Source organism: Ambystoma mexicanum, chromosome 3q (assembly GCF_040938575.1).
Source record: "Ambystoma mexicanum isolate Mex_15411 chromosome 3q, UKY_AmexF1_1, whole genome shotgun sequence".
Classification (NCBI taxonomy): Eukaryota; Metazoa; Chordata; class Amphibia; order Caudata; family Ambystomatidae; genus Ambystoma; species Ambystoma mexicanum.
In genome coordinates this window covers 816,602,962-816,628,340 of record NC_090926.1, presented here as the reverse complement: position 1 = coordinate 816,628,340, position 25,379 = coordinate 816,602,962, and the positions used below count along the sequence as shown (strand labels likewise).

The following is a 25,379-nucleotide window of genomic DNA, read 5'->3' as shown; positions in this document are numbered from 1 at the left end:
TGTCCCTATTCAGCTGATCAAACACACTTCTAAAATCTTCGTAGGCGACATACAGTGTTACGTCACTTCGGCTCTGAGATGTCTGGGTAAAATAATCCAGAGCTCTAATATTGTGGGAAGTGCCCGATCCTGGTTGAAAGGCAGTCTGTGCTAGGCTAAAGACCTTGTTATCAAATACCCATGCCTGTAATTCCTTTAGGGCCAAAGAGGCAAAGATCTTCCCTGCAACATCTAGCATAGACAGCAGCCAGTAGTTAGTAATTTTCGTCCAATCGCCTTTTTTATAGACGGGATTAATACCAACTGCTGCCATGAAGCTGGTATGGCTCGAGCTCTGCAAACATGAGAGAACAGGATCAACAGGATCTGAGGCCCGTTTTCAGGGTCTCTTTTCACTGCTATGTTTGTGAGGCAATTAGGGTCCGGGGCTCTGGAGGACTTAAGTTTGTCAATAGAATCCAACAGGATCCTGTGGCTTGGAGGAAATGGCCAGGGACCACAGTAATCAGCCATCATAACGGTGGTCTTGGTAATATAAAATATTTGGTAATATGGCCCACCCACGCAGCAGCAGAAATGGGGTTTGAAGTATTTTCCAATTTATCACCCCTCACTGTTGCCAAGATCTTCCAGATGGCTCATCAATCCTGTGTTACCATGGCCTGCACAAAACGCTGGCAAGCAGTCCTCCGTTCAGTCAGGCTTTATTGTTTAAGCCATGAACGAATATTCACCCTGGCTGTCTTTATGGCAGGCTGTACCGAGGTTACGGAACCCGAACATTGGTTTTGAACAATAAGGGCCCTAATATCGCAACGCATCCTATGTTTGCCATCACGTATATTTATTTCAAATGGCTCATTTGGCCTATCTTTGCTGCCCATTGCTCGAAATAAGTTTTGAAAGACAGAAACCACCAAAGCAAGTCCAAACAGCATCCAGTTTAACTTATACAGACCAAATGGTGTGGTGGGAGCATTTAAATCCTTGCTCTTGTCTGCTCATATCCAACATGTTAAAAACACTGGCATTGCCAACTCTGTGCAGTAACTCACTAATGTTGGGTAAGGACAGTCAACTTGAATGTTAGCAGTATCAGGTTTAGAGCTCAGCACCATAATGGAGATCCATTATGATGATTCCATCTCTTCTATAATATGGTTGTTGACCTTATCTGTGAATATCTTCTATAGTGCCTCCTGTTGTCTGGTTGGGACTTTCCTGGCTTGGAATTTCATGGCTATCGGTCCCTGTAATGGTTTATTGAGAGGCCACCCTCAACACAGGGAGTGCCTGCCCTCGTCAAACTAAGTGCCACACAATAAATGGTTAATGTCAATTATTTTATTCAGCCTTATCTCAGCCTCATATCATGCCCCTTGAATCCCTCCACATGAGCTACCAATGAGCCAAGAACCAGGCCGGTGTATGGGAAATCTATTTGTATTTATTTGAATTATAGGTAATAGTAATCCCACTAAACTACACACGCCAATTTCTTTGTGGCTGAAAATCTTCTTGTTACAGAAATAAATCACACCAATGGGTTGGGAAAAAACACAAATTACAATATTTTTCTTTCTACAGATTTCACTTCAAGAAAGAATTAGCACTGCTCAGTGAACACAAAAAATGTACATATGTAGTGCTGTGTAATTGTGGTTTTTCTGTGTGCTTAAAGGCTATCAGTAAATAAATACAGGGTGATTTAGCAGTGAGTTTTTCAGAGCTGTGTCCCGTCCTTTGGTCTGTGTTGGGGAAGCTGGAGAGCAAAAATTGGGATTATTTGAGAATTTTGAATTTCAGACCACCCTCCACTTAAAGGCCTGTGTTGGGGAAGCTGGAGAGCAAAAATTGCGATGATTTGAGAATTTTAAATTTCAGAAGCTGTAAGTTAAAATGGGCAGGATTATTTTTAGTTTTGGTTTAGGAACAAAGGCACACCCTCTTCCTAAAAGAAGTCAGGGTTAAGAGGCAAAATAGAATCACCCAATTACATTTCAGTCTATAGTTTTCAGCACACACCAGAAATTAGCTCTGTTAATTTTGAATTTTACCAAGAATCACCCTGCAGTGTTCCGCCAAGAAGAATTAATTAAATTAATATTCTATAGTTGAATTGGCTTAGGATCAATGCAGTTTTGCCCCCACCCACTATAAAGGGAAAGGATTTAAGGCCAGCCGATTCCCTCACTTTTGGTTGCAAAGGGCTCATTTCTACTCACATTGTTGAAAACCTCTGTTTAAAGATCAGGAAAGCCAGCTGCATGTCAGGAACCTCTGGAAGGACAGAGCAGGGGTCTGGGCACTCCACTGTCAAGGATGGCCTCCAGCTCTCCACCATAAAAAGGGTGATGAGGTCCAGCAGAGAAGGCTATTTTACCGATTTAAATTGCATGTATTCCACCTCAATATCAACATACAAGCACTGAAACACAGTAATATTCATACACCTAACACAATGAATCAAGTCAAACGAAATAAATGCGTCGGAGAGCATCTGATGTAATTGAGTTGCACAAGGTTTGGACTTAAAATAATGATATATATATATATATTGTTTATTAACATTGTGCTATAATTTGTTACAACGTTTCACAAAGAACTTCTTTACAAAAAATCTCATTTGCATTAAGGCCATCATAGGGTTCAAGAAGTGGCTGACACACTGTATCACTATTGAGTCCAGAAAGGAACTGGTCAGGCAGATTTGTCAAAAGCTTTTCCGATTGGCAGAATTGGAAGGCCAGCGCTTAGGCGGGAATGGTTAAGCTATGGTGTATTTTCCTCCAGAACAAAGTGAAGTAGATGATACATGCCTCATGCTCGCCACTCATGTATAAGGCCCAGATGTCTTCCGCGGTGTGTCCCCCTACTAGGCCGCTTGCCAGAGATGCCTGGCGCCTCAGGGTCTGTAGAAATTCCCATTCCAATGCAGATGTTTTCTGGATTTGAGCGTGCCGTCTCCACATAATCCACACTTCCTTGCATCATTTGGTGTCTTCATCCAGGCCCCCTCTATTTCCTGTGTCCGGACTGTGTTATAATGAATGTATGTCTTAATACATACGGGGCCCAGTATTTTCATGAAACATTGAACAAACGTGTCTAACAGTGCAAACTCAGCTACGGTCGGGCTTCTCACTCCTCACCTCTCCGATTTAAAAAAGTAGACCACGATTTCCAAAGTTCAGGATAGTCAAAACAAGATCAAAAGTTACAACAAACCCATGAATCTGCCAACAGCACTCAGTCACAACATAATGAATACAGTTGCCAAGTTACCTCTCGCAGATTGAGAACACATCACTGTAAGAAACGATTGCACCAAACCTGGTACAATGCAGAGTGCCTATATAGGGAAAGCACAGGTCGAAACCTCGGACAAAAATAAGTTTACAATTCAAATGAAAATGTAATCCAAGCATCAGTACAATTCAGATGCAAAGCATGCAGATGGGGGTACTATTAACCATAAATAGCATACTTGATTAAATGACGCATTGTATATCTTTCGTTGAACAGGCATTTAAATTACCTTAGCGTCTGCCCTTACATGAATCATCTTTGTATATAAACAACAGGTAGGTGTTCCCCATGTGCAACCTTTAACACAGGGGCTAACAATGATCAGACAACAGATTGTATGTAAAGGATGACAAAAATATATTACAACATAGGAATTAATTCAACAGTTATCCATAAATGAATGAAATCAGAATCCGATAGTCACATAATCAATCACAGGTGTAAAATACAGCAAAAACAAAAAAAGTTTTTTTTCACTGACAATACATACATACCTCACAATTGCAGTCTTTAACAAAACATCTTTTTGGAGACATACAAGTAACAGTGTATAACATATACAACGTGCAATGTGTCAGATCCTAGAGTATGATCAAGAATCAGATGTTTGAACTGAATGACCTATAATAAATCCAGTTCAATTCCAAAATGATACGTGACATAGTTAACAAATCAATTAAATTAGCAATCAACTGTCAGTCTACTAAAAGAGATTTGCTTGAAAATAATTCTTATGTGTCAAGCTCATCAAGGGCATCTCATAATCACCCCTGTTCTAGTTTCAACAACGTCCCAAGTATTGGACTGGTTTTCATCAGGCCTTGATCCTTTTCCTCAGGGTTACTTCTTATTCTTAATTTTCTCTAAGGTAACTCCCTCTCATCCTATTATTGAAAACGCATGAGTTAATCAACGTGTTTAAGGAATTTATAATTGATTACTAATTAAAACATGAACAAATGATTGTACTCACTATGCCAAGGCTATCCGGTCAATGTCCTGCCTGGAATTTGAACAATGGAGAAACCTCCAAAACAGTAAAGATACATGGCCTTTACCCCTGAGAAATAGTGTATATTTCATTAGACTTTCATTGTATATGCCATGTGTATATACACCAAGGGTGCCCTAGAAAATAGTAATAAGGGGACACTTACAAAAGATATGCCATGCAAATGTACCTCCTCTGGCTCTGCCCCACTGCAACACTGTCCTCTCCTTAATTATCTGGACAATAGAGAGTTCTGAAGTGTCTGTTACTGCACCAGATCCCAGGCTGCCATAAGCCTTCAACTGCCATAAGAGAAACACATAGGCAGAATATAATATGTGCGGGGAGAGAGAACTCAAAATAGAGATTTCATCAATCCTACCCCACATATTTGACCGCTTACCTGCTTCCAATCATGCAGGTTTTAACAGTCAGCGTCTCTCTGGAATTGGAGAATGTCGAAGTGTCTGTCTGTTTTTCTAAACGTCTCGTTCCTGGATGCCCAGATTGTGCAATGCCTCTCACGCTGGCGTTGCTGCTTAGCGTGTTGTAAAAATAAAAGACAGATTGTCTCAATGTCTTCAGACCTTATTCTTAGTTCCCTCATCTTACTGTGTATGGCCAAACATCCCACTATGATCCTTGGGTGTAGTGAAATTTAGTGAAATTAAATAAATATTAATAAGTATATTTGTTACTTTTAATATACTCCCAAGCAGTTTAGTCCATATAAATATATTTTGACTTAAAAAATGTTAATGATATAGAGGACAGGATTAATATCAATTTAGAAAGGAAATACACGGAGTGTTTGATGATCATCCTCTTTGGGCATCAGAGCAACATAAAGGGGGTTTCTCTACATCATTAAGCATTTGTGTATTTTAGCACGAGTAGCATAGTTCTAAATCTGTCATCGATGAGGCAGGGCCCCTTTAATTCCAAGATTGAGACATTTGGCTGTGAAGGATTTTCAGTCTGTTTAAGTCACAATACATGTATATGGACTAAACAGCTTGGAGGTATAGTATTAGTAACAAATATACTTATTTATACAGAATGAGATTATCAGAATAAATTATCTCAGACCCACACAAACAGGCACACTCAATTAATGTGGCAAAATACTACTTTATTGTCAGCTCAATAAAGTAGGGAAACCTGGCGAACTGCAGATTGTAGCTCACACACTCTCAGATGCCTTTTGGTTACACAAAAGCTTTATTCTCCGATATGCCTCATCTAGGATGTCATCCTACGTGGCAAATAATAAAAACCTATCAGATGGAGGGATTGGTTAGGTGAATTTATATACCTATAGCTTATTTAGGTGTTTGAAGCATCATTGGCAGCTCCTCATCTAGTAGGCATGCCTTAAACTACCCTCTAACTACGTATAATACAGATTATAGCAGAATAACAGCAGCGGATTGGACCCTGCAACATTGTGTGTTCACCATTGCATAGGCCCTCATGATTGGTTGGTATTCTCTCTCAACCTTGGACATTCAGCTTGTTAGCAGCACGTATGCAAAATGAAACCCAGGTGCGAGGAACAACGTCAGACAACTTCCCACTTGGCCAATTAGCCTACCATCTCTCATCAGTTAGGCCCTCAACCAAGGCTTCTTCTTTGTAGTTGACCTTGCTGGATGTTCTCTTCTCAGGAACCTTAAGGGAAGTTGAGGTACACTGCTATCTTCATCTGGAGCCTCATTAATAGCTCTTGTTTTCTTGTCGTGCACCACGTGTGAGGAGACCATGATTTTGTCCATTTTGCTCTTCTATTTAGTGCTATTTGATTCAATTATACTGTTTGTCATTACTCTCTTTGGCATCTGGAGACTTGGTTGCTCCATCTTGCATGTGCTTTCTGCATCTTTAATTCTACAATACTTGGCATTCACAAATGTTCACTCCTTTACTCTAAGAGAAATATGTCACGCGTACATAGTTTATCCTCATTGACTCCCTTTGTACCTTGCAGTTGCTTCTTGCTGTGGCATCCTTTATCCTAAGCCAACAGCCATTCTTTATTCATGCACAAATTCATGTTCTAGCGCGTGTCAGCTCTGCAGCCTAGGTCTCTCTCCTTTGTGCTTTGAGCTTACTATTATTCAGAGTCGACGTCCATCTTTAAAACATGGCCGCTTTACCTGTGTTATATTTTCTACTGCAGCTAGCTTCTATGTAGCTCATCTAACGTGTGTACATCTATACATTTACTACATGCCTGGTTACTTATCTTCTTTGTATATGTGGTTACTTCACACTCATATATATGTTTTACTTTTGCTTCTTCAGTTAGATCTTCACTCTTTGAGTATTCTTACATTGTTTCAGTGCTCCATTGTCGCTTCTCCTTATGACGTCACTTTGCACTTGTCCAATTTCACTTATAGTTCTTCCACCTCCATTGATGTCTGTAGAATTCCTTCTACCACTTCAGTTCTTGGATACATTTGATACGGTTGTCTGAGTGCATAACGTCTCTCATATCTTCGATGTGGTATTGGGATGATACCCAGGTTCAGGCACATTGTTTTCTTGTTCTTCTACTATGGCGGAGGTGAGGGGGTGGGGTCTGATGACATATACAGCTGCTTCTCTACATCACTAAATGGCACTACACCAGAGGATCATAGCAGGATGTTTGGCTGTACACTGTAACATCTTTTTTGATTTTGCGGTATTGTGGATTATTTACTCATGTGATTATTTACGTGTCTATGGGGATTCTGATTTCCATAATGGTTTGATAAATGTTGATTTAATTCGTATGATTTCTTTTTGTATATATGTTTTCAACCTTTATACACTCTCTGTTGTAGGCTTAGAGGAATCATCGACATTACTGGGAGAGGCATGGCTTGACCCAAAAATAAAAACATGTTTAATCTGCTCATCTTCATTTCGTTTACTAGCTGGGATTCTTTTCCCCTTCCCTTCCACATCTACTCTGTGCACTAAAGCAACATGCTCAAGTTGGGACACTGAGAATCACAAGTAAATCAATAGAACACAATAATCTGCAGAGCTATAGTAGACGCCTATGCACTCCAGACTTTATGCCTTACCAGCCCCAGCACCTAACTTAACCTAACTTGCCTGTCTTGGCATCAGTGCACGGCGAGGACGCCATGAAACTAAGGAACAAAATGAAAATGCTGTGTCTGCTTTCATTTTTCAAGAATCCCTTCACAACAGCATAACCAGCATCCTCTGAATTAAGTCACTTCAATCCCAAATATATGTGGCACAGGCTTCAAACTCTAACATGAAGTAATGATATTTTATTTATATCGCGCTCGTACACAAGTGTTTCAAGTGTACCCAGGCAATACAAGATCCTACCATTCCTGGAATCTAACCACCAATTACCGATCTATTCATGCTATGTTTCAAATACTTTGATGTAAAACATGCCAATTACATGTACAACAACCTCCCCAAAAAAGTAATGTACCAGCTGCAACATAGTAACTTTACCTATAACACTGATGCAACCGAATAATATTTAAAGTGTTTGGATGTAGTTGGATAATTTAACTCAAGGTTGAATTTGTAGTGGAATGGGCTTTGCTTGTAGTTTGACTTTAATTCTGTTGTTGTTTGAAGTAACCTGAATATTGCCGTTTTTACAGTTTTTTAAGAATTAAGTTTTCACACATATAACCGTAACACTTTTTTTTATTTTTTTTTTAAAAAGGCTTTTTGGCTGAGTTCCTTCTTTCGTGCGTTTCATTATTTGCCTGTATGTGTGTGCCCGAGTGCTTGTGTATGTTGCGCTCTGCATGTGTTCCTAAGTAATGTTGGTGTGTGTGTGTGTTTTTGTATATGTGCCTGCATGCATGTGTTACATATCTGCGACTATGTACAGAGGTATCCAAGTGGCTGTGTTTTATACAGTTAACTGTAAATGTAACTATTTTCAAAATATGATTTCAATGTAGTGTCTTAGGGCCTAATTCACAATTGTTTGTCATTGACGCTTGCGTGCGAGTGGGTGGGGGAGTGAGATACGTATCTGTATGCTTTCGTTTATTTGTGTGACCACCTAGGTTTGGGCTACATCCAGCATATATGCGTGCATATTCTACCAACATGTTTCTTTTAATATCTTAACTTAGCAGACCTTATTTTCACAATGTTGCCATGTAGACCAGTACAGCTAAGGCTAGAGGTCCATTAACAGGGACGTCATTTAGGGGCCCCCTGAGTTCTCCCTTGTTACCCATGTGGTCTCCCTTGCTACCCCTAAAAAAATGGAGGCTCCTGGGCTATGCCAGCAGCATGTGGCTCTTTCTTTCTGGAGTGGCTGGTTTTCTGATGGCTATAACCATTAAGATAGCTCAGTGGGTTGAGCGCTCACTGCTGCAACGTGTGTGCGATCTGCAGGTTGGACTCCCAGCAAGGTCAACTCAGCCTTTTTATCCTGCTGAGGTTGATAAATGAGTACCAGCGCAGGTCGCGTAAAGTGGTATGTATATTTGTTCTATGTGAAGCTCTTAAGCGTAAGTGCTATATAATAACACATCATTATCGTTTGGCCTTGGTCATCTGCTTGCATTCACAGTAATTTGGTAATATGGGCCTATACACGCTGATATTAATGATACATATGGTGATCCATTCTTGTATAAATGTATATCACTTTATAGTGCTCTCGTAACCATATTTTTCATAGTGTACCTGGAAACAATGCTCTGTGATGCCACTTCCTGTTTGGTCAAGGGGTGAAAGGTTGTGTTCCATCGTTTCCTGTAATGTCACTTTGGGGTGGGGTCAAATGACACCACTCCCTGTAATGTCATCAGAGTTCAAGGGTCATGTGACGTCACTTCCGTTACCCCTGGCATTTTGGTGAAATGACGTCCCTGCCCATTAAGATGAAAAAATCAATCATTGAAATGTACAGTTTCGAGATATGCATACAGAAAGCTGGATTTTTGGGGTCTATGGAAAACCCAAAGCAAAAAATATGTTTTTCTGAATTACTTTACTCAAGGTTCTTCAAAGTTGAACACATTTTACATGTTTTTGGAGTTGGCCAGACAATTATTTTGCCAACTCTGATAAACCTATATGAACATGGTAAAACTTTCTAATGGACCCTTAAATAAAGTGTCCCTGCCATAATACTACATTAAATATTGCAGCCGTGGCAATATCCCTCGAAAAGTGTGCTTAAGTTTAAGTCCACTTAAAAAAGGCAATTTTGGGCGACTCATATCGGCCATCTGTCATTGAAAGTGCATGCAGCTTTCAGAAATAAATGCAGCCCTTTGAAGTTCTGTTAAAGTGTGTGGGTCTACAAAGACACCGTTTTAACAGGATCACTAAAGCAAATCCCATTCAAAGACCAGCAGGGTGTTTAAGCTGTCACATAGCAACAGGCAGATATGCACCAAACATCGATTAGTAGCAGGTGTTTGCAAGTGGTACTTAACAAAGCAGAGTTTTCATATTTCAAAATGTAATGAATCCAACGGTGATATCAGTTATGTCATGTATGATTTAATTAGTGATATCATCAGTGATGTCAACAGTGATGTCATCTATGATATCATCATTGTGGTCATGCGCTGTGCAGAAGGGGACGCAAAGTTAAAGTCAGCTTGCTTCAAATGTGAGTGCTGAATTTCAAGGGTTTTGTTGTGTTGAATCTGATCACTTTGACTCTCTCAACAATGGTTTTTTTCACTGCATCTTAAAGGTTTTATTGCTATGTTTTTCATGTTAAATCTTACCACCTTAACTCTCTCTTAACTAAAGGTTTTTCACACAATTTCAAGGGTTTCCTATACTATTCTTTTGAGCCCACAAGCCATGGTATTCAGCCTTGGCCACTGTACTTGTTGCACAAATTACTTTCTTTGGGGCCCACTAGCCATGACTTCCAGCAATGGCCAGTGGCCACAGCCTTTGTCCTTGGCCACTGTACTTGTGTTCAATATGTTTCTTTGGGGTTCACTAACCATGTCCAGTGTGCATGTTGCACCTATAGGTCCCTTTGGGGCCCCCTAGCCCGGGCCTTCGGCTATAACCAGTATACATGGTTCACCAATATGTTTCTTTGGGAACAACTAGCCATGACCAGTGGCCACAGTCTTCGTCCTTGGCCACTGTACTTGTTGCACAAATATGTTTCTTTGGTGCCCACTAGACATGACTTTCGGATTTAGGCCGTGGTTACTCTACATTCTGCACCAATAGCTTTCTTTGGGGCCCACTAGCCATGACTTCCAGCAATGGCCAGTGGCCACAGCCTTTGTCCTTGGCCACTGTACTTGTTGCATGAATATGTTTCTTTGGGGCCCACTAGCCATGAACTTCAGCCTTAGGCTGTGGCCACTGTACATGTTGCAACAATATGTTTCTTTGGGGCCCACTAGCCATGGCCTTTGGGTGTGACCAGTGGCACTCGACATGTTGCACCAATAGTTTTCTTTGGGGCCCACTAGCCACGGTCTTGGGACATGGCCACTATACATGTTGCACCAATAGCTTTCTTTGGGGCCCACAATGTACATGTTGCAGCAATACGTTTCGCCGATTGCCAGTGCACATGGTTCACCAATACATTTCTTTGGGGCCCACTAGCCATGGCCGTCGGTCATGACCAGTGGCTGTGGCCTTCATCCTTGGCCACTGTACATGTGTTGAATATGTTGTTTTTTTGGGTTCACTAACCATGTCCTTCGGCCACAGCCAGTGTACATGTTGCACCAATAGGTCTCTTTGGGACCCCGTGTGCCTGGGCCCTCGGCTATGACCAGTGTACATGGTTCACCAATATGTTTCTTTGGGCACAACTAGCCATGGCCAGTGTCCACAGTCTTCGTCATTGGCCACTGTACTTGTTGCACAAATATGTTTCTTTGGGGCCGACTAGACATGACAATCGGACTTAGGCCGTGGTCACTCTACATTTTGCACCAATAGCTTTCTTTGGGGTCCACTAGCCACAGCCTTTGTCTGTAGCCACTGTACATGTTGCACCAATAGGTTTCTTTGGGGCCCATTAACCATGACCTTCGGCCTTCGGCCATGGCCACTGTATATTTGGTGCAGATTGGTGAAACAGTGTGGAAGTGTATAGGGAACTTATGCGAAGCCACAAACCCACACCCAAATTTGCACTTTTGCTGAAATCCGGGGAAAAGGGTGGAGTTTCTAGATGCCATGTAGCCAGTAATGTCCGAAAGGTCCCAACTGGTGACTGTGCAAAGTTTGGTGCAGATTGGTGAAACACTGTGGAATTGTAGAGGGAACATACGCTTTGCCACAAATCCACACATTTTCACTTTTATATGTGCATCTGCATAGATATATATATACAACACATATATTATGCTAATAAAGTTATTCATTCGAGAGCATCTGTGATCACTGCTGCAGGCACTTCACGGTTGTGTATTATTACCCTTGGCTATCACAGTACAAACTAACTGAGCACATAATTTAGAAACATTGGGATAATAAAATGCTGAAATTATCCATACGCAGTCGTTTGTCCTTTTAAAAATAGCATACATTGAATAGGCCTTTTAGTATCTAATAAACAAAGGCTCTCTTTTTGGACTTTCTCCACAACTACTCCTTCTGAGCAGTTGTTAGATGCCTCGCACCAAGCAATCATGAAGTTTAATAAAATGGCAATACCTATAAATGTACTTCCTCTGGAAAGTGCGCTCTGATTTTTAATTTGGGCTATGCATCCAGAAGTGCTATCGACATGTCCTGCCCGCTCCACATCCATAGAGGGCAGGCATTGGTGGCCAACATCACAACAGGATGTGGGCAACGCCTGCCATTGGGCCTTTACTTCAGTGGTCGAAGTATACGAAAAGAAGTAGTGGAACTGTGTTCCCTCCTGTCCTGCCCCCCCTTCCCGGTTTCCACAAACTCCATCACCAAGCCCCCTCCCACGTGCAATCCAAACCCCAAAACCCACCTGCTGTTTGAGGCAATGTTCAGTGCAGTGCACTAAAGTGCAAGTTTCAACTTCTTCCGACAGTTTTATTTTAAGACTAAACAATTTCATAACGGTTTCTTTTTAAAATAAAGTTCTCTTTCAAAGTAGACGTGCACCGCTAACAACCGCTCCCGCCCACTTCGACCACTGCTTTACTCCCGTCATTAAGGTTCTTGTAAGTGGCAAATACTGAACTATAGAGTCCACAGTGGGGATTCAGAATGATCTGCCCACAATACAGATGTGTTCTGCCCTCACCAGCCTTCTTTGAGCGCAGGGCAGGGCTTTAAGTGGGGTACAAAATCCAAGGGGGGGGCCCTCCTTTGGGGGCGCGGCTTGTGGGATGGGCGTGGCCTAAAAAGTACACAAACCATAGTAAGATACGCAAACAAATATATAAATACATGTAGGCATTTATATATTTGTACTACGATTTGTGTAGTATGCAAACCATCTTTTATAAACATAGAAATATATAACATTTCTATGTTTATAAAAGTTGGCTTGAAAAGTACAACCATAGTAAGGTACGTACATGAATAAATGCTTACATTTATATATTTGTTTGAGTTTCTTACTATGGTTTGTGTACTTCAAGATGGCTTGAAAAGTACACAAACCATATTAAGGTACGCACACAAATATATAACATTTATATATTTGTGTGCATATCTTATTGTTTGTGTACTTTTCAAGTCATCTTTTTTAAACATGTCGAGGTTTATAAAAGATGGCTTGAAAAGTACACACTTCCAGCCATCTTTTATAAAACTTTGACGAAGGCAAAGCTTTATAAAAGATGGCTTGAATTGTGTACGTTTCCAGCCATCTTTTATAAACCTGGAAATGTTTAAAAAAGATGACTTGAAAAGTACACAAACAAAAAGATGGGGTTAAATATGCCTCGGCGTCCTGGGGAAACAAAGGGACATTAACTTCCTCTGGTGACCCTTAAAGTGACTGACAGAAGGGCCAGCTAGCCGCAGCGACGCTGTGGCTAGCATTTCTGTCAGCTTGCCTGAATTTATGGCGGGCGCATCTCCCGTTGCGGCAATGTTGTGGCGGCACCGGGGGGCCCCGGTAGCTTCCCGGCTCAGCTTCACTTTTTGGAGACTGCCCAGCCCACATAATGCATTGACGCAGGGCCACCTTTCTGTGGGAAGTTCATCCTTTCTACTTATTGGTCTGTGGTGAGAGTGCTCTCCCTACTCTGCCCTGCTGCGCCATATTGGCCCCATACTGTTCCTGGCTTTACTGCATGGAAGATAAAACCATATCACTCGCTACCACATGTGTTCCCCTAACCTGGTGAGGGGTCACCTCAAGAAATGCAGCTGGGAATAATCCATGCTGGCTCAAACTCCTGCCATAATGCTATACTTTAAAGAACACCAAAATGAAAAGGAAATTGAGTGGGAAAAAGTAGTTAAAATAGTTAAATATAGGGGCCCATAAGCATGTAGTTCCTCCATGGCCGTATTTTCTTTTTTTTTGCATGGGTGGGATGATTTATTTTCAAAACCTTTGTTTCCAAATGTTCCTGGGGTATTCGAAGGTGTGTAGGGACTGAAGGCAACATGCCCCCTCCTCACCCTAACACAGCGTCAGTATTTAGACGTTTGGTCCCATGGGCTTAGAGTGTCGAAAGACACTTCTATTCAGCATAGATGCTCATTGACCCATCAGCTGCTATGTTCTCATTTTGGATTTTGACTCAGTTACTGTTAGAGCCTCGAGATGGAGGCCATCTTGGCCTGCATGGGGAAGCTCAAAATAATTCTACATGTGCCGATATACATTTATTTCCGTGTGCTTGTGCATATCGTCTTTTTTACTATTTCTTTGGACCCACTCAGCTTTCAACATACATGTTTCTCAGCGTTTGTAAAGTTGTTGGTGTCTCCTACAGGTGAGGCAAAGGACTGCAACCCTCTCCCACCAGCACTCCTCGGGCTGTAGGCATTTGCTAAAACCTCTGATGGGCCTTGGCAGACCTGTTAAACATAGACACGATACTATTTAAAACTGGGCTGTTAGGGTCTTTTTTTAATTTTTTTAAAGAAACTTCTTGGTGCCCTCTGATGGGCTTCAATCCCCTTCAGAATTCGGGCATTTAAAGCGGCACTTGGTATATAATCACTGAATCTGCAAGGCCACGCAGTGCCTATGCTCCCTCAATCTGTGTGAAGGTTCTCACACTGTGCATAAGCACATTCCCATGCAAGAAAAACATGCCTATACAAAGGTCCTAACTCTATTGGATTTGTCGGTGCTTGTTTTTCAAGTAAATCTGAATGGTGCATTTGAACTCTCCTACTCCCCTCCAACATTGAAAGCAGAACTACCTTAACATCGTCAATACGCCATTTCCCTCAGGGACATTTATGGCCCATTGGATCAAATACTAAAATCATTCTAGAAATGCATTGCTATATTCCTCGTCCTCAAATGTTCAAACTTAAAGTACCCTCTCCCTTTCATCCCAAGCCCCTTTCTAATTGTTACCAAGTGGGCCTAGCATGCATATGCATGAAAGATAGATAGCCCTTATGCAGTGATATGTTAATACGTTTTAACGCATGCCATTCAACATATTCTAGTTTCATAGCAACATGGGGATTTGCGTCCATTGTTTGCTTCTTCTTGAATCACGCTGCTTTTCATTGATCACATTCTGCATAGATGGCATACTTATACCTGCAATTTATGTTTGCAAGTTCTTCTATAAAAACTAAACAATAAAAAAAAAGATGCCTTCCAAGTGTCGAAACATTTGTCATACAATGGAGATATTCTAGTAACTGGAATTGCAAAATACTGAAACCCGTGTGAGCCTTTGTACACGTAGGTGTTTTATACATGAAACAAGCGCTGCAGGCCTCAGGGGGTCACAGTGAGGCAGTAGCTGCCGACTGCCAGCATTCCCTTGATTCCATAGTTATATAACCGGCTGTGCCTACTTCTGTCTTTGCTTACTAAATACTTTTGAGTTCAAAGTGTGCGCATTCTCTGTGCCAGATATCGAGTTATGGGTCACGTGTGCTCAGGTTTTGCATCGTAGCTGTTGACATGACTGTTAGATGTTTGCTAAGAAGTTCCCGTTTCCCTTGAAATAGCCCAGAAACTGGGTGTGCATGCCTTGCCTAGCCTACTTCTTTCTTACTGTCAGCTGTCTGCTGGGAGATCATGTCACAATCGCCATTGTTCTTTCTTTTACCTTCAGAATCTGCTTTGCTCTGACAGCTGTCAAAACTCACTCCCACTGCTGAGCTCCCTGCGGTAAGCAAAGCACTAAAACATTTACTTGTGCCTTGAAAAATAAATGTACTCTTTTTCCCAAAGTGATTGCCAGTGGTTAGGCGCAGACCTATCTATGCACATGGCACTGTGCGTGCCTTTAAAATATGACGAACCCATAAAAAAACGAACGTCCATATAAGAACGTGTCCCCCCCTCGTGACTCATGTACAAACCTACTCACGCTAATCATCTGTTTTTTGTTCTTGTTGTTATAGTTGCAGTTTTTGCGAGCGCTTTGCAAGAAATCCTTCGCGCTGCAGTCCTGTGCACTGCACCAATTCATCCCGGCACGTGCATCTTGGAAAGCCTGCTAGAGCTGGCGCAGCACGCTCATGGAGCATTCCAGAAGAGGCGAAGGCAACCAGGGAGAAGTGGAACCATCGCTCGTGTCTATTGGAGTTGCCAATGTGGGCAATAGGCTGTACAACGAAACTGCATGCCTGCATGAGATGTGTGCCATTAAAAGAATATACTTCAGCAGGAGTTTATCGCGAGAAGTATGATCTGCCTCGGGCCGAGTGCACACGCTTTATGTGGGCATGGTACACAGGAACAGATCCCACGAGCCCTAACCATACAGTAGCTACATCTGGCCACGTCACATGTCCCAAATCTAAGAAGGCAGCTCAGGGTTTTGTTTATATATATATATATATTTACTGAAAAACTTTATTAAAGGGGCGTTATGGTTAAGTTGCACTAATAAAAACCTATGAAATTCAATGAAAAAACTTTGTTAAAGGGACGTTATGGTTACAAATAAAACTGGAAAACCTCAGAAATTCACCAGTTATGATAAGCTAAGCAACCATAACGCGCGCCACCACCTTGCACTGCAAGGACTAACACCCAGGACTTCAAAGATGACATCACAAAAGAAAGGTTCCTTTAGGAACCCCACCTTTCACAGCTAAAACATAGAACAAAAAAAAATCTTATAGACTCCATTTACTTTACATTTCTCAGTAAAGTTCATAGACTCAATAAGATTTTCCAACATTTCCATTTGCATTTTGTGTTATGCTAATGAGAATAATGTGGCGTTCATCCCCCGTTCCAGGGACTGTAGCAGTGGATAACGGACTGGCAGCCCAAGTTATCAGCCCAAAAGAAGCGAGGACGGATAACGAGGGCTCTGGACCGTTATCCCCCATTCCAGCCCATGCAATGCAGGATGAAGGCCATTACCACCCCAGCAGGAACCCGGAGTGCTACAAAAAAATAAGTATTTTTCTTCCTACAACGGGATGCCTGTAGCGTCCCGGTGTAGGAAGGAACATCCTTTTCCAAGATGGCCACCATGAAAAGGGAAGGCGGGGCTCTGTACAGAGCCCCTCGTCCCTTTCCATGGCAGCCTGCAGAAGGTGAAGAGAGCACCCTCCCACCATATTACCAGAAGCACATTTATTTTCCCTTTCAAACCTATCCCACTTTCGAATAACTTTACCACAGAGCCGGTCCCAGGTGGACATGGCCACTTTAACCATATGTGTCGTCCCACGTGGTCATGGTCAGTAGCCACATTGTCCAGGTCATGACCTTATGCCATGACCCGCACAATCTGGCCACTGCCCATGGCCACAGGCTATACCTCAGTCACCAAAGGTATATTACTATTTTTTGTACCTACATTATGACACTTGTCAAAACATAAAACACAGGCACATTTGCAAAACCATGCTTTAAGGTACTTGCCAATGTTCCTTACATGAGTTTGCTGGAAATCCACCCATGTTTTATTTTTTCAAAAGTATCAAAATGTATGTACATGCAATATTACTTAGCCCCACTTGACAAAATGCATTCAGACTTTAGACAAACATTCAAGGTTGGGTCTATAATCTTTCTGAAAGCTTATGTCCACATTCGTCAAATGGCAGCAAAGTTATAAGCCATCTAGTAATGCTGAGAGCCCCCTTTTGACAAAATCCCACCAACCTTTACGAAAACATGTATACCTAGATCTATAATCATTTTGCAAACCTTTGTGCAGATTCGTTAAATGGCACCACATTTATAAGCCTTTACAATCTTTTGGGACCCCCCCCTCTGATTTTGTTCCCTCTTGACAAAACAGCTCCACTCCTCCCAGAACCATTCAAAATTGGGTCTAGAAAAGAATTCCAAAATTTCATGCAGTTTCATTGAGTGGCGCAAAAGTTATAAGCCATCCAAAAACTGCTTTTCCCCAACCCAGTAATGCAGAAATAGGCATAGATGTCCCTGAACATCTGAAGTGTTCGCGAACATCACAGGACTGTGCCCAAACATCCGGACTGTTAGCGGCCTTCAGGGATGAAAACACCTCTTTTTTGTCTTCTTATGACCATATGCCATCCCATCCTCATCACCCCACCACCCCAGAGATTGTTTGATGAGTTTGACAAGTGCAATGTTGTGTTTTTCAAAAGGTTTTTACCACGATGTTCGCGGACATGGGCAGATGTCTGCAAATCCAACATGGCGGGCATTGCCAAAAATCTGACGCACTTCACGCTTTTCATCATCCAATCAGTGGGCGCGTCCAATGACCGCGGACATCACGTCGCCCTCTTGGCCAATCAGAGGCTCGCCCACAAACCGAACCCAGATATCACTTTTCTTTACCTACTTTTAGCCTGTTTTAAAGAAAACTACTGACCTCATTTACTCCAAATTTACAAAAGCACGCTTTGGGGACCAGTCCACCGTTCCTGCCGCAAACTTGATGAAAATCTGTCCAGCGGTTTGGGCTGTAGGCGTGAGCAAAATTGTGTTTCTATTTCGTCTATGAAAAAAACTGGGGGGTCCCCCCCCTATAACTTTGCCTCCCCTTGATGAAACCTCACCAAACTAGCCAAAATAATTCAGACCGGGCCATTTACTTTATTTGCAAAGTCTGGTAAGGATTCGTCCAGGGGGAGCAAAGTCATAAGCCACCCAAAAAGTGCTTGTCCTATGAGTTGATCAACTTACCCATAACTACAGGGCTGCTACCGCAGGCCCTATAATATATACATATACAAAAGGGTTGGGGTGCAACTCTGGGTCCCAGCTGCATTCAGCTCACAATCCATTAGTCGTCTCCTACTACCATGCACTTTCATGTCCCAGCAATTTTCAATGAGGCAGAACTGATAAAGGTGTGCAAGATCTTACTGGTTATTACCAGGAGGTTGCAGCAAGGAATTCTGGTTCCTGTAGTTTAGAGCCAGCCAGGATCCAACCCCTCCCCCCCGTTATTCAATATTGCCCTTAGTGGGGAGGAGGGGATTTACCAATAGTGTGGCACTCCAGAGTCAGGCAAAGGTAACCTGGGGGTAGCCCCTCTGGAGCCCCAGACTCCATTAATATTTGTTGACAAAAAGAGGGGTAGTAGGGGTGCAACTCTGGGTCCCAACTGCAATCCGCTCACAGTCTAGTGGTGGTTTCCCCTACCACACAATTTCATGCCTCAGCAATCTTCAACAAGACAGATCTGATTTAGGAGTACAACGACAACGTTGAATCCTACTGGTTAGTGCCAGGATGTTGCAGCAAGGAATTCTGGTTGCTGTAGTTCTGAGCCAGCCGGGATCCAACTCATCATTGTCACGACAACTACTTACCTTGTTTCACCCTTATTAGGGTGTTGCAGATATGATTGACTGGGTTCAAATGGACTATCATACTTTCAACCCTTTTGAAACACAGAGAGAGAGAACGAGAGAGAGAGAGAGGAGAAAGAGAGAGAGAGAGAGAGAGAGGAGAGAGCGAGAGAGAGAGCGAGAGGAGAGAGAGAGAGAGAGAGAGATGTTTATGTTGCAACCCTGGTTCCGCTGCAATAGAGCAATGTGCAAGTCATAAAGCAAACAATCGGTAGCAAAAATCAAGTAAGCATTACTACTAATTGTCTCAGTACAATATATGGATCGGGATGTGAAGAAAATAGCCGGTATCTAGGTTAAATCAAGATGTTGTTGGAAGAGCCAGGTCTTCAGTTCTTTCTAAAACTGAAGGAGACTTGGAGCGTTTTGAATTGCAAGGGGGTGGGTGTTCAGGAGGACCGGAGCGTAGCAGAAAATGGACTGTTTCCTAGTTTTCTTCTTGTGAGATGGTGTGTGATGTGAAATAGTGGGTAACCACTTAATCGTCTACACCTGACGTTCCACTGCACCTTAACACAGCGATTTTCAAGAAAGGTACCTAACTGGCTAAAGTAATCCCAAGCACTGCTTTTGGTATGGCTGAGCCCAAGGCAAACACAGCAGGCATAATGCAAAACAGCGAACAGATAAAGAACACATTTTCTGACAGAGGTAAACCCAATACTACTCGGCCAGATAGATAACTTTGACCCACAGCTCAAACCCATAGAAAGCATCCGAATGTTCAACTCTTCTCTGTTACACCCTGTACAAAAGATCTAAGGTGGATTTTATGAGGATTAGGTGCTATTCTCAAGCACACAATGCACCCTGAACCCTTGGCCTTAACTTGGGTCCTGAGGACTGTTTAGGTCCCACTTTCCCTACCATACCCAAGCACAATCCATTTTATATATATTCTATATAACCACCGTCATGCCGACGAGTTAAAAACCTGCCGCCATAAACCATGACCAGAGACCCGGAAAATCAACCCGATGACTCTTAAAACAGAGCCTCAGTTTCGAGTACCCACCAACTGAGCGAAGAGAACATACACACACTATCTGGAGAATCTGACTCAGAAATCCTCTGCCACGAACCGCCAGCACTGTCAAGACATGCACATTGGGCTCCGACCAGTAAGCACTGTCACTGATACCAATATGCTCACTCTCCACTTTACACCAACAAACAGTAGAGCACAGCTATTCCTCTCGATCAATTTTGGCCTAGCTGCACACATACGAACATTACTCCATGTACATCTCAACATCCTGATATGATGTGGCTATACCCCACGAAAAAAATCGGCCTAGCTGCACACAAAAATCTGTTACACAGTCCCACAGCCATCAGAATGCAGATTCTGAGTCCACCCTCCTTGCTGCCACTGACGCACCTACCGCACTGGCTGCTCACATACAGAGTGCACTCAAGCACTATAGACTACCCAACTCTCTCCACTGATCAGGACTACGGTCCCCAAGGGCGTTCAACCCACAAGCACATTGAGATCATACCAATGGTACATAAAGCGATATTCAAATGCACAATAACATAACAATCCAAATACTCGTTTTGTTCTTTCTCCTTCAAACTAATTGGTCCATTTTCACCCCCTCCATTCCCAGTACCAGATTATTCAGCCTATATTTCCTATGTGCTTCCTTTACTTGGGATATTCATGTTATGCTGGTACTTACAGTAATGCTGTTTGGGAGCTTCTGCTGCTGAACCAAGTCTCTAGAGAGTATTTATAGCCTGCCTGCCGGCAATGCTGCCAGCATAAGCCGGAGAGGTATACTTTCTACATTTGTCTGTTTGACCTTTATGATTGTAACAAATCTGCGCCAAGCGGTGGTACAGGTTTGGACAGAGAAGAGGGCATCTTGCCCTCTTTTCCCTCCTTGTATTTCTTCTGGCCAGGATAGGATGTTATGACAACATGTCTTCTAGACACTTGGGCATTCTAGCTGGCAGGTGTCCCACGATTCTCAACAAGGCAGACACTCCCACCATACATTAGGATTTGTGAGGTGTGACCGTCCTGCTCTTGCGGCAGCATCCATTTTGTAATTAACTGTTCAGATAAGCTTGCTGCCTGTAGTGCTCACTGATCCCAAAGCTGTTTGAAGAATAGGGTGGAAGTCATGCCTTTTACTTGACCAATTGTGATCCCCCTAAAATGGTGGCAGCTCTATCTTTTAAGCAGAAAGGCAATGTTATATGCCAATAAGTGTTGATGAACTGATGAAAGCTGCTGTTCCTCCCAGTGGAAGACCTTCATATGTCCGTAACAACTCGTGATAAAGGGGACTTTGCAGAACATAGAGCAGATCCTTCTTGGGCAATTGAATGCAAGTCGGTCGTGGAAGTATGTCTTGCAGAAACTGGGCCTCATTACGAGGTTGGAGGTAGCCATGGAGCTATTAGCTATTAGCTCCATGGCTGCCTCCAAAACCCTTCCGACTCCGCCCTGGTGAATGGAGCAATTACCGGTCCATTCCGAGGTTGGAGGGACCGGTAATTCCCCATTCACCAAGGCCATACCCCATTCCCATTTCAGCCTCCATAGGGCTCAATGGGAAGGGGGAAGGTGCTAATAACGGTACCGCAAATTGCGGTACCGTTATTAGCTCTTAAAGTCCCTTTGTGGGTCCCGTCCTTAACGCCTGCAAAAACCAGGCGTTAAGGAAGGACACGCAAAGGGAACTCTTAGTAGGGAGGTAAGGGATTACCGGCACCGGTGCCCTATCGGTGCCAATAATCCCGTACCTCCCACCTCGTAATGAGGCCCACTGTGAATGCACACATTCCTTTGACTTAATGTAAAAGATGCAGGTGGGTACATTTAAAAGTGTAGATATGTTCTGATTTCACATTGAGTTTAACATTTGAGGACTGCCGCCATTGCCACCAAAAGTTATGAATGTGTTTTTAATCGGGGTATTGTGTATGTCACCTACATTTGTCAATGCCTGTTGCTAGGGTTTTTTAACAAGACGCATTAGATATTAAAACACTTCACTGACGTGGTGAGACCCTGGGTTGACGTTTTTAATTATCTGTACACATCTCTTATGAAGTTTGACTGTAAAATGACACACTGTATTAGCGGGTCTCAATCTGTCCAGTAGGAGATGTAAACATACTATCATAAAAGCAGCTTCTGGGGTGCCTTCTTGCATGTCTCAGGTTTTCTGAAGAACACACGCAGGGACGGATGTCTGCTTTTGATTGCTACGCATAGAAGATCCAGCATTCAACAATGACCGGCCTCGTCCTCATGCTGGAGACCGGCCTCCTGCAGAGTGTGGACGGATGCACTTGGTAGAGAAACGCGCATCGAGCCTTGATCCTTGATCTGAACAAACTGCACTACCGTCTCCAATAAAGGGCATTCACTGCATGTTTAACACAGTCCCATCTGCAAACCATGAGTGACGGGGGCTGGGGCTGTGTTCTCGACATGCTGCAAGTGCCAGCCAGGATCGTTTGCAGGCAGTTGTCCAACGTCTCCAGTAGAAGGACGCCATGATTGAACATATCTGGAAGTGAAATCCATGCAGTAAAATAGCTGCCAATCACACGGCTGCATATTAAGGAACCTGTGATGGCACCACGTCACATCAGACACTAATAGCCAACATTGGGTGATTGATTAATGGCACCTGTTAAGTGCGCCAATCCGTCGCAGCTGCATTCACTTATGCCGGCTGCTGCAATCAGCAGGAGGCCACGGGAAGTATCGCGCCTCTGCCTTGGTCTGAACACTTATTCAAGCCTGGGCATGCCACAGAAAGTGAGGCAGGAGCATAATCAGTGCGGTCCAAGGGGACATGTATTTATTGGACTGCTCACAGGTGCTTTTGCCCTATGTGTAGATAGAACACCCTAACATTCCTCAGATACCGAAGCTTAAAGGTAATTTACCGACCTAGCCGCTCTGATAGCATAACATAGTCTTACAAAGATAATAGATGCCGCTCTGATAGCATAACATAGTCTTACAAAGATGATAGATGCCGCTCTGATAGCATAACATAGTCTTACAAAGATGATAGATGCCGCTCTGATAGCATAACATAGTCTTACAAAGATGATAGATGCCTTACATTAAACACCTTGATGCCCACATTAACAGTCATTTGGATGGCATGCTTCCTATGTAGTGGCAGAATTCATTGTAGATAAAGGTCCCATGCAGTACGCAATTCCTTGCATGCTTCTTCTTGCAGTCAGTGAGAGTGTCTTTTTTTCCTGTTTTTCTATGTAAAAGGTATGTCCAGCTGCGTGTGTGTGACTCTTTGTTGCTCATTTGTCATGTAACTGGCATCTGATGCAGAAGTCTCTGTCTGTGAGTTGGAAATCGCATGCATCTATCATCTCTGCGAATTATTTTTGTTTGTGAAGGTGAAAAATATGTGAAAAAGATGTTAGTTCTCTGACTTTGCGAGAATACTATAATTTAAATGATCTTGCGAAAACCTTATTAAATACTTATTTTGTTTATAAAACCCCTTAATTATTATTTTTTACTTTCTGTGCCTCATGACAAGTTTGCGGTGCAGGGAAAAAGTGGGGATGGTAATTCCATTACTGCCACGTTTTTGGCAGTAACAGATTTACCAACACACTGCAGGTAAATCTGCCACTTTACCGGCCAAAATAAGCAAATTTACTGTGTGGTAAATCCAGACAGTACATCCGGCAAACATCCCCATGGAGTTCTGTGGACTCTAAAAATGGGGATGTGCACTGCCCTACCACCACTTGTAATCGTGTGGTAAACCCAAAGGCCCAAGTGGCAGGAACAGTAAATGGCTTTGGCGGTAATTCAGCAGATTTACTGCCGAATTACACAAAACTCATAATGCATCCTTTTGTTTTTAATTTGATATTTGAGATACACACAACTTTTGTAACCTAGTTTAGGTCTGTGAATATAGCAGGGGCCGGCCGTGCTGGATTCATGGTGAATTCCACCTGTATCAAAGCTTTTTATTTTCTTGTTTCATGGTAATCAGTGGCAGTAGAGCTCAAAAACACATGTTGGACTAGCGCCATTGCAGCCTATCAAGCGAAGTACCAAACAAGAGAAGCAGAGTCTAGGCGGTTGCTACCAGAGGGGAAAGGATTTGTGGTGGGCCCCTGTTAAGGTTTGCAACTACCAAAACATAGTTTTCTTCTTAGTCATACTAAATGGAATAGCAAATGTCAAAGGTTATGTTTACACAGTCATAATTGATGACATTAACTTATTTCTACGATCTCAGTGGTATTTGATTTAATGACAAACAAGAATTTGCAAACAGCGTATCCACATACTAGAGGCACCGTATGTCCTCATTGGACCTCTGGTAGGTTGGCAATGGGTTATTGAACCCAGCACCCAGTCATAAACCCTAGTGTGAACTTTTGAGTCTGTTATTTTTCCAATTTTTTTCTCCTGAATTGGTCTTCTACTCCAATGACCCCTTTTCAATACAGTTCTCCTCTCACCTCCCTTTCCCTCTTTCTTTACCACCTTTTTTTCTTATTGCTTTTAAAAAAAAACTTTACTTACCTTTTTACAAAAATCATATAAGTGTATGGTTGGTATCGAAATTCGTCAAACTAAAGTTGTCAAACTCGGGTTGTTCTGGATTGGTTTTTTTGTGTTGATTGTACCCCGCAGCCTTTATCCACAAGGACTTGAAAAGCAGTAGTAATACTATCAGAATACACGTCCCATCGTAGGGCTGCTTCAATGCCAGTTCACATGTCCTGATGATAACAGTTTTGTCTCTTAAAAAAGTGATATTAACTGAGTTGTAATGCTTGCCCTCTGGACCAATAGGGGTAGGAAGATCGGAGTGGACCGTGGCAAGATCTCACCAAGTTGAAAATAAGGTCCAGGTCATACCCTGCGGTATATTCCAGGAGATTAACCAATCAAGAGCACGACCTTCGACATGGGTAGAACATGACTTTCGACATAGGTAGAGCAAGTAGCCAAGCAATTGTGCACCGAGGGGCCACACATATTGTTGGTGTCATCAAATTCTAAATTAATATCGCCTGTCAAGAAGATAAGAGGGGATTAGAATTTCATACATTATAAGATTACATGAAGAAAATGTAGAAAAATAGCATCCCACTTCAGAGGACGGTATATAATGAGGTGAATAGTAAGAACACCAAAGTATAATAT

General features: G+C 42.5%; 1 protein-coding gene across 2 annotated transcripts in view; it reads left to right on the top strand.

Moving 5' to 3' along the window:
• The window catches only part of CA10 (carbonic anhydrase 10), a 1,133,169-nt gene that overhangs the window by 618,244 nt on the left and 489,546 nt on the right, over positions 1-25,379 (top strand). The window contains exon 1 of one of the 2 annotated variants that reach the window (XM_069654921.1): positions 15,800-16,075. The exons of the other annotated variant lie outside the window; for it this stretch is intronic. Coding sequence (XP_069511022.1) covers positions 15,911-16,075 — 165 coding nt within the window. The 5' untranslated portion in view covers positions 15,800-15,910. Of the gene's footprint in view, positions 1-15,799; positions 16,076-25,379 lie in introns of those variants that run through there. 2 annotated transcript variants of the gene reach the window in all.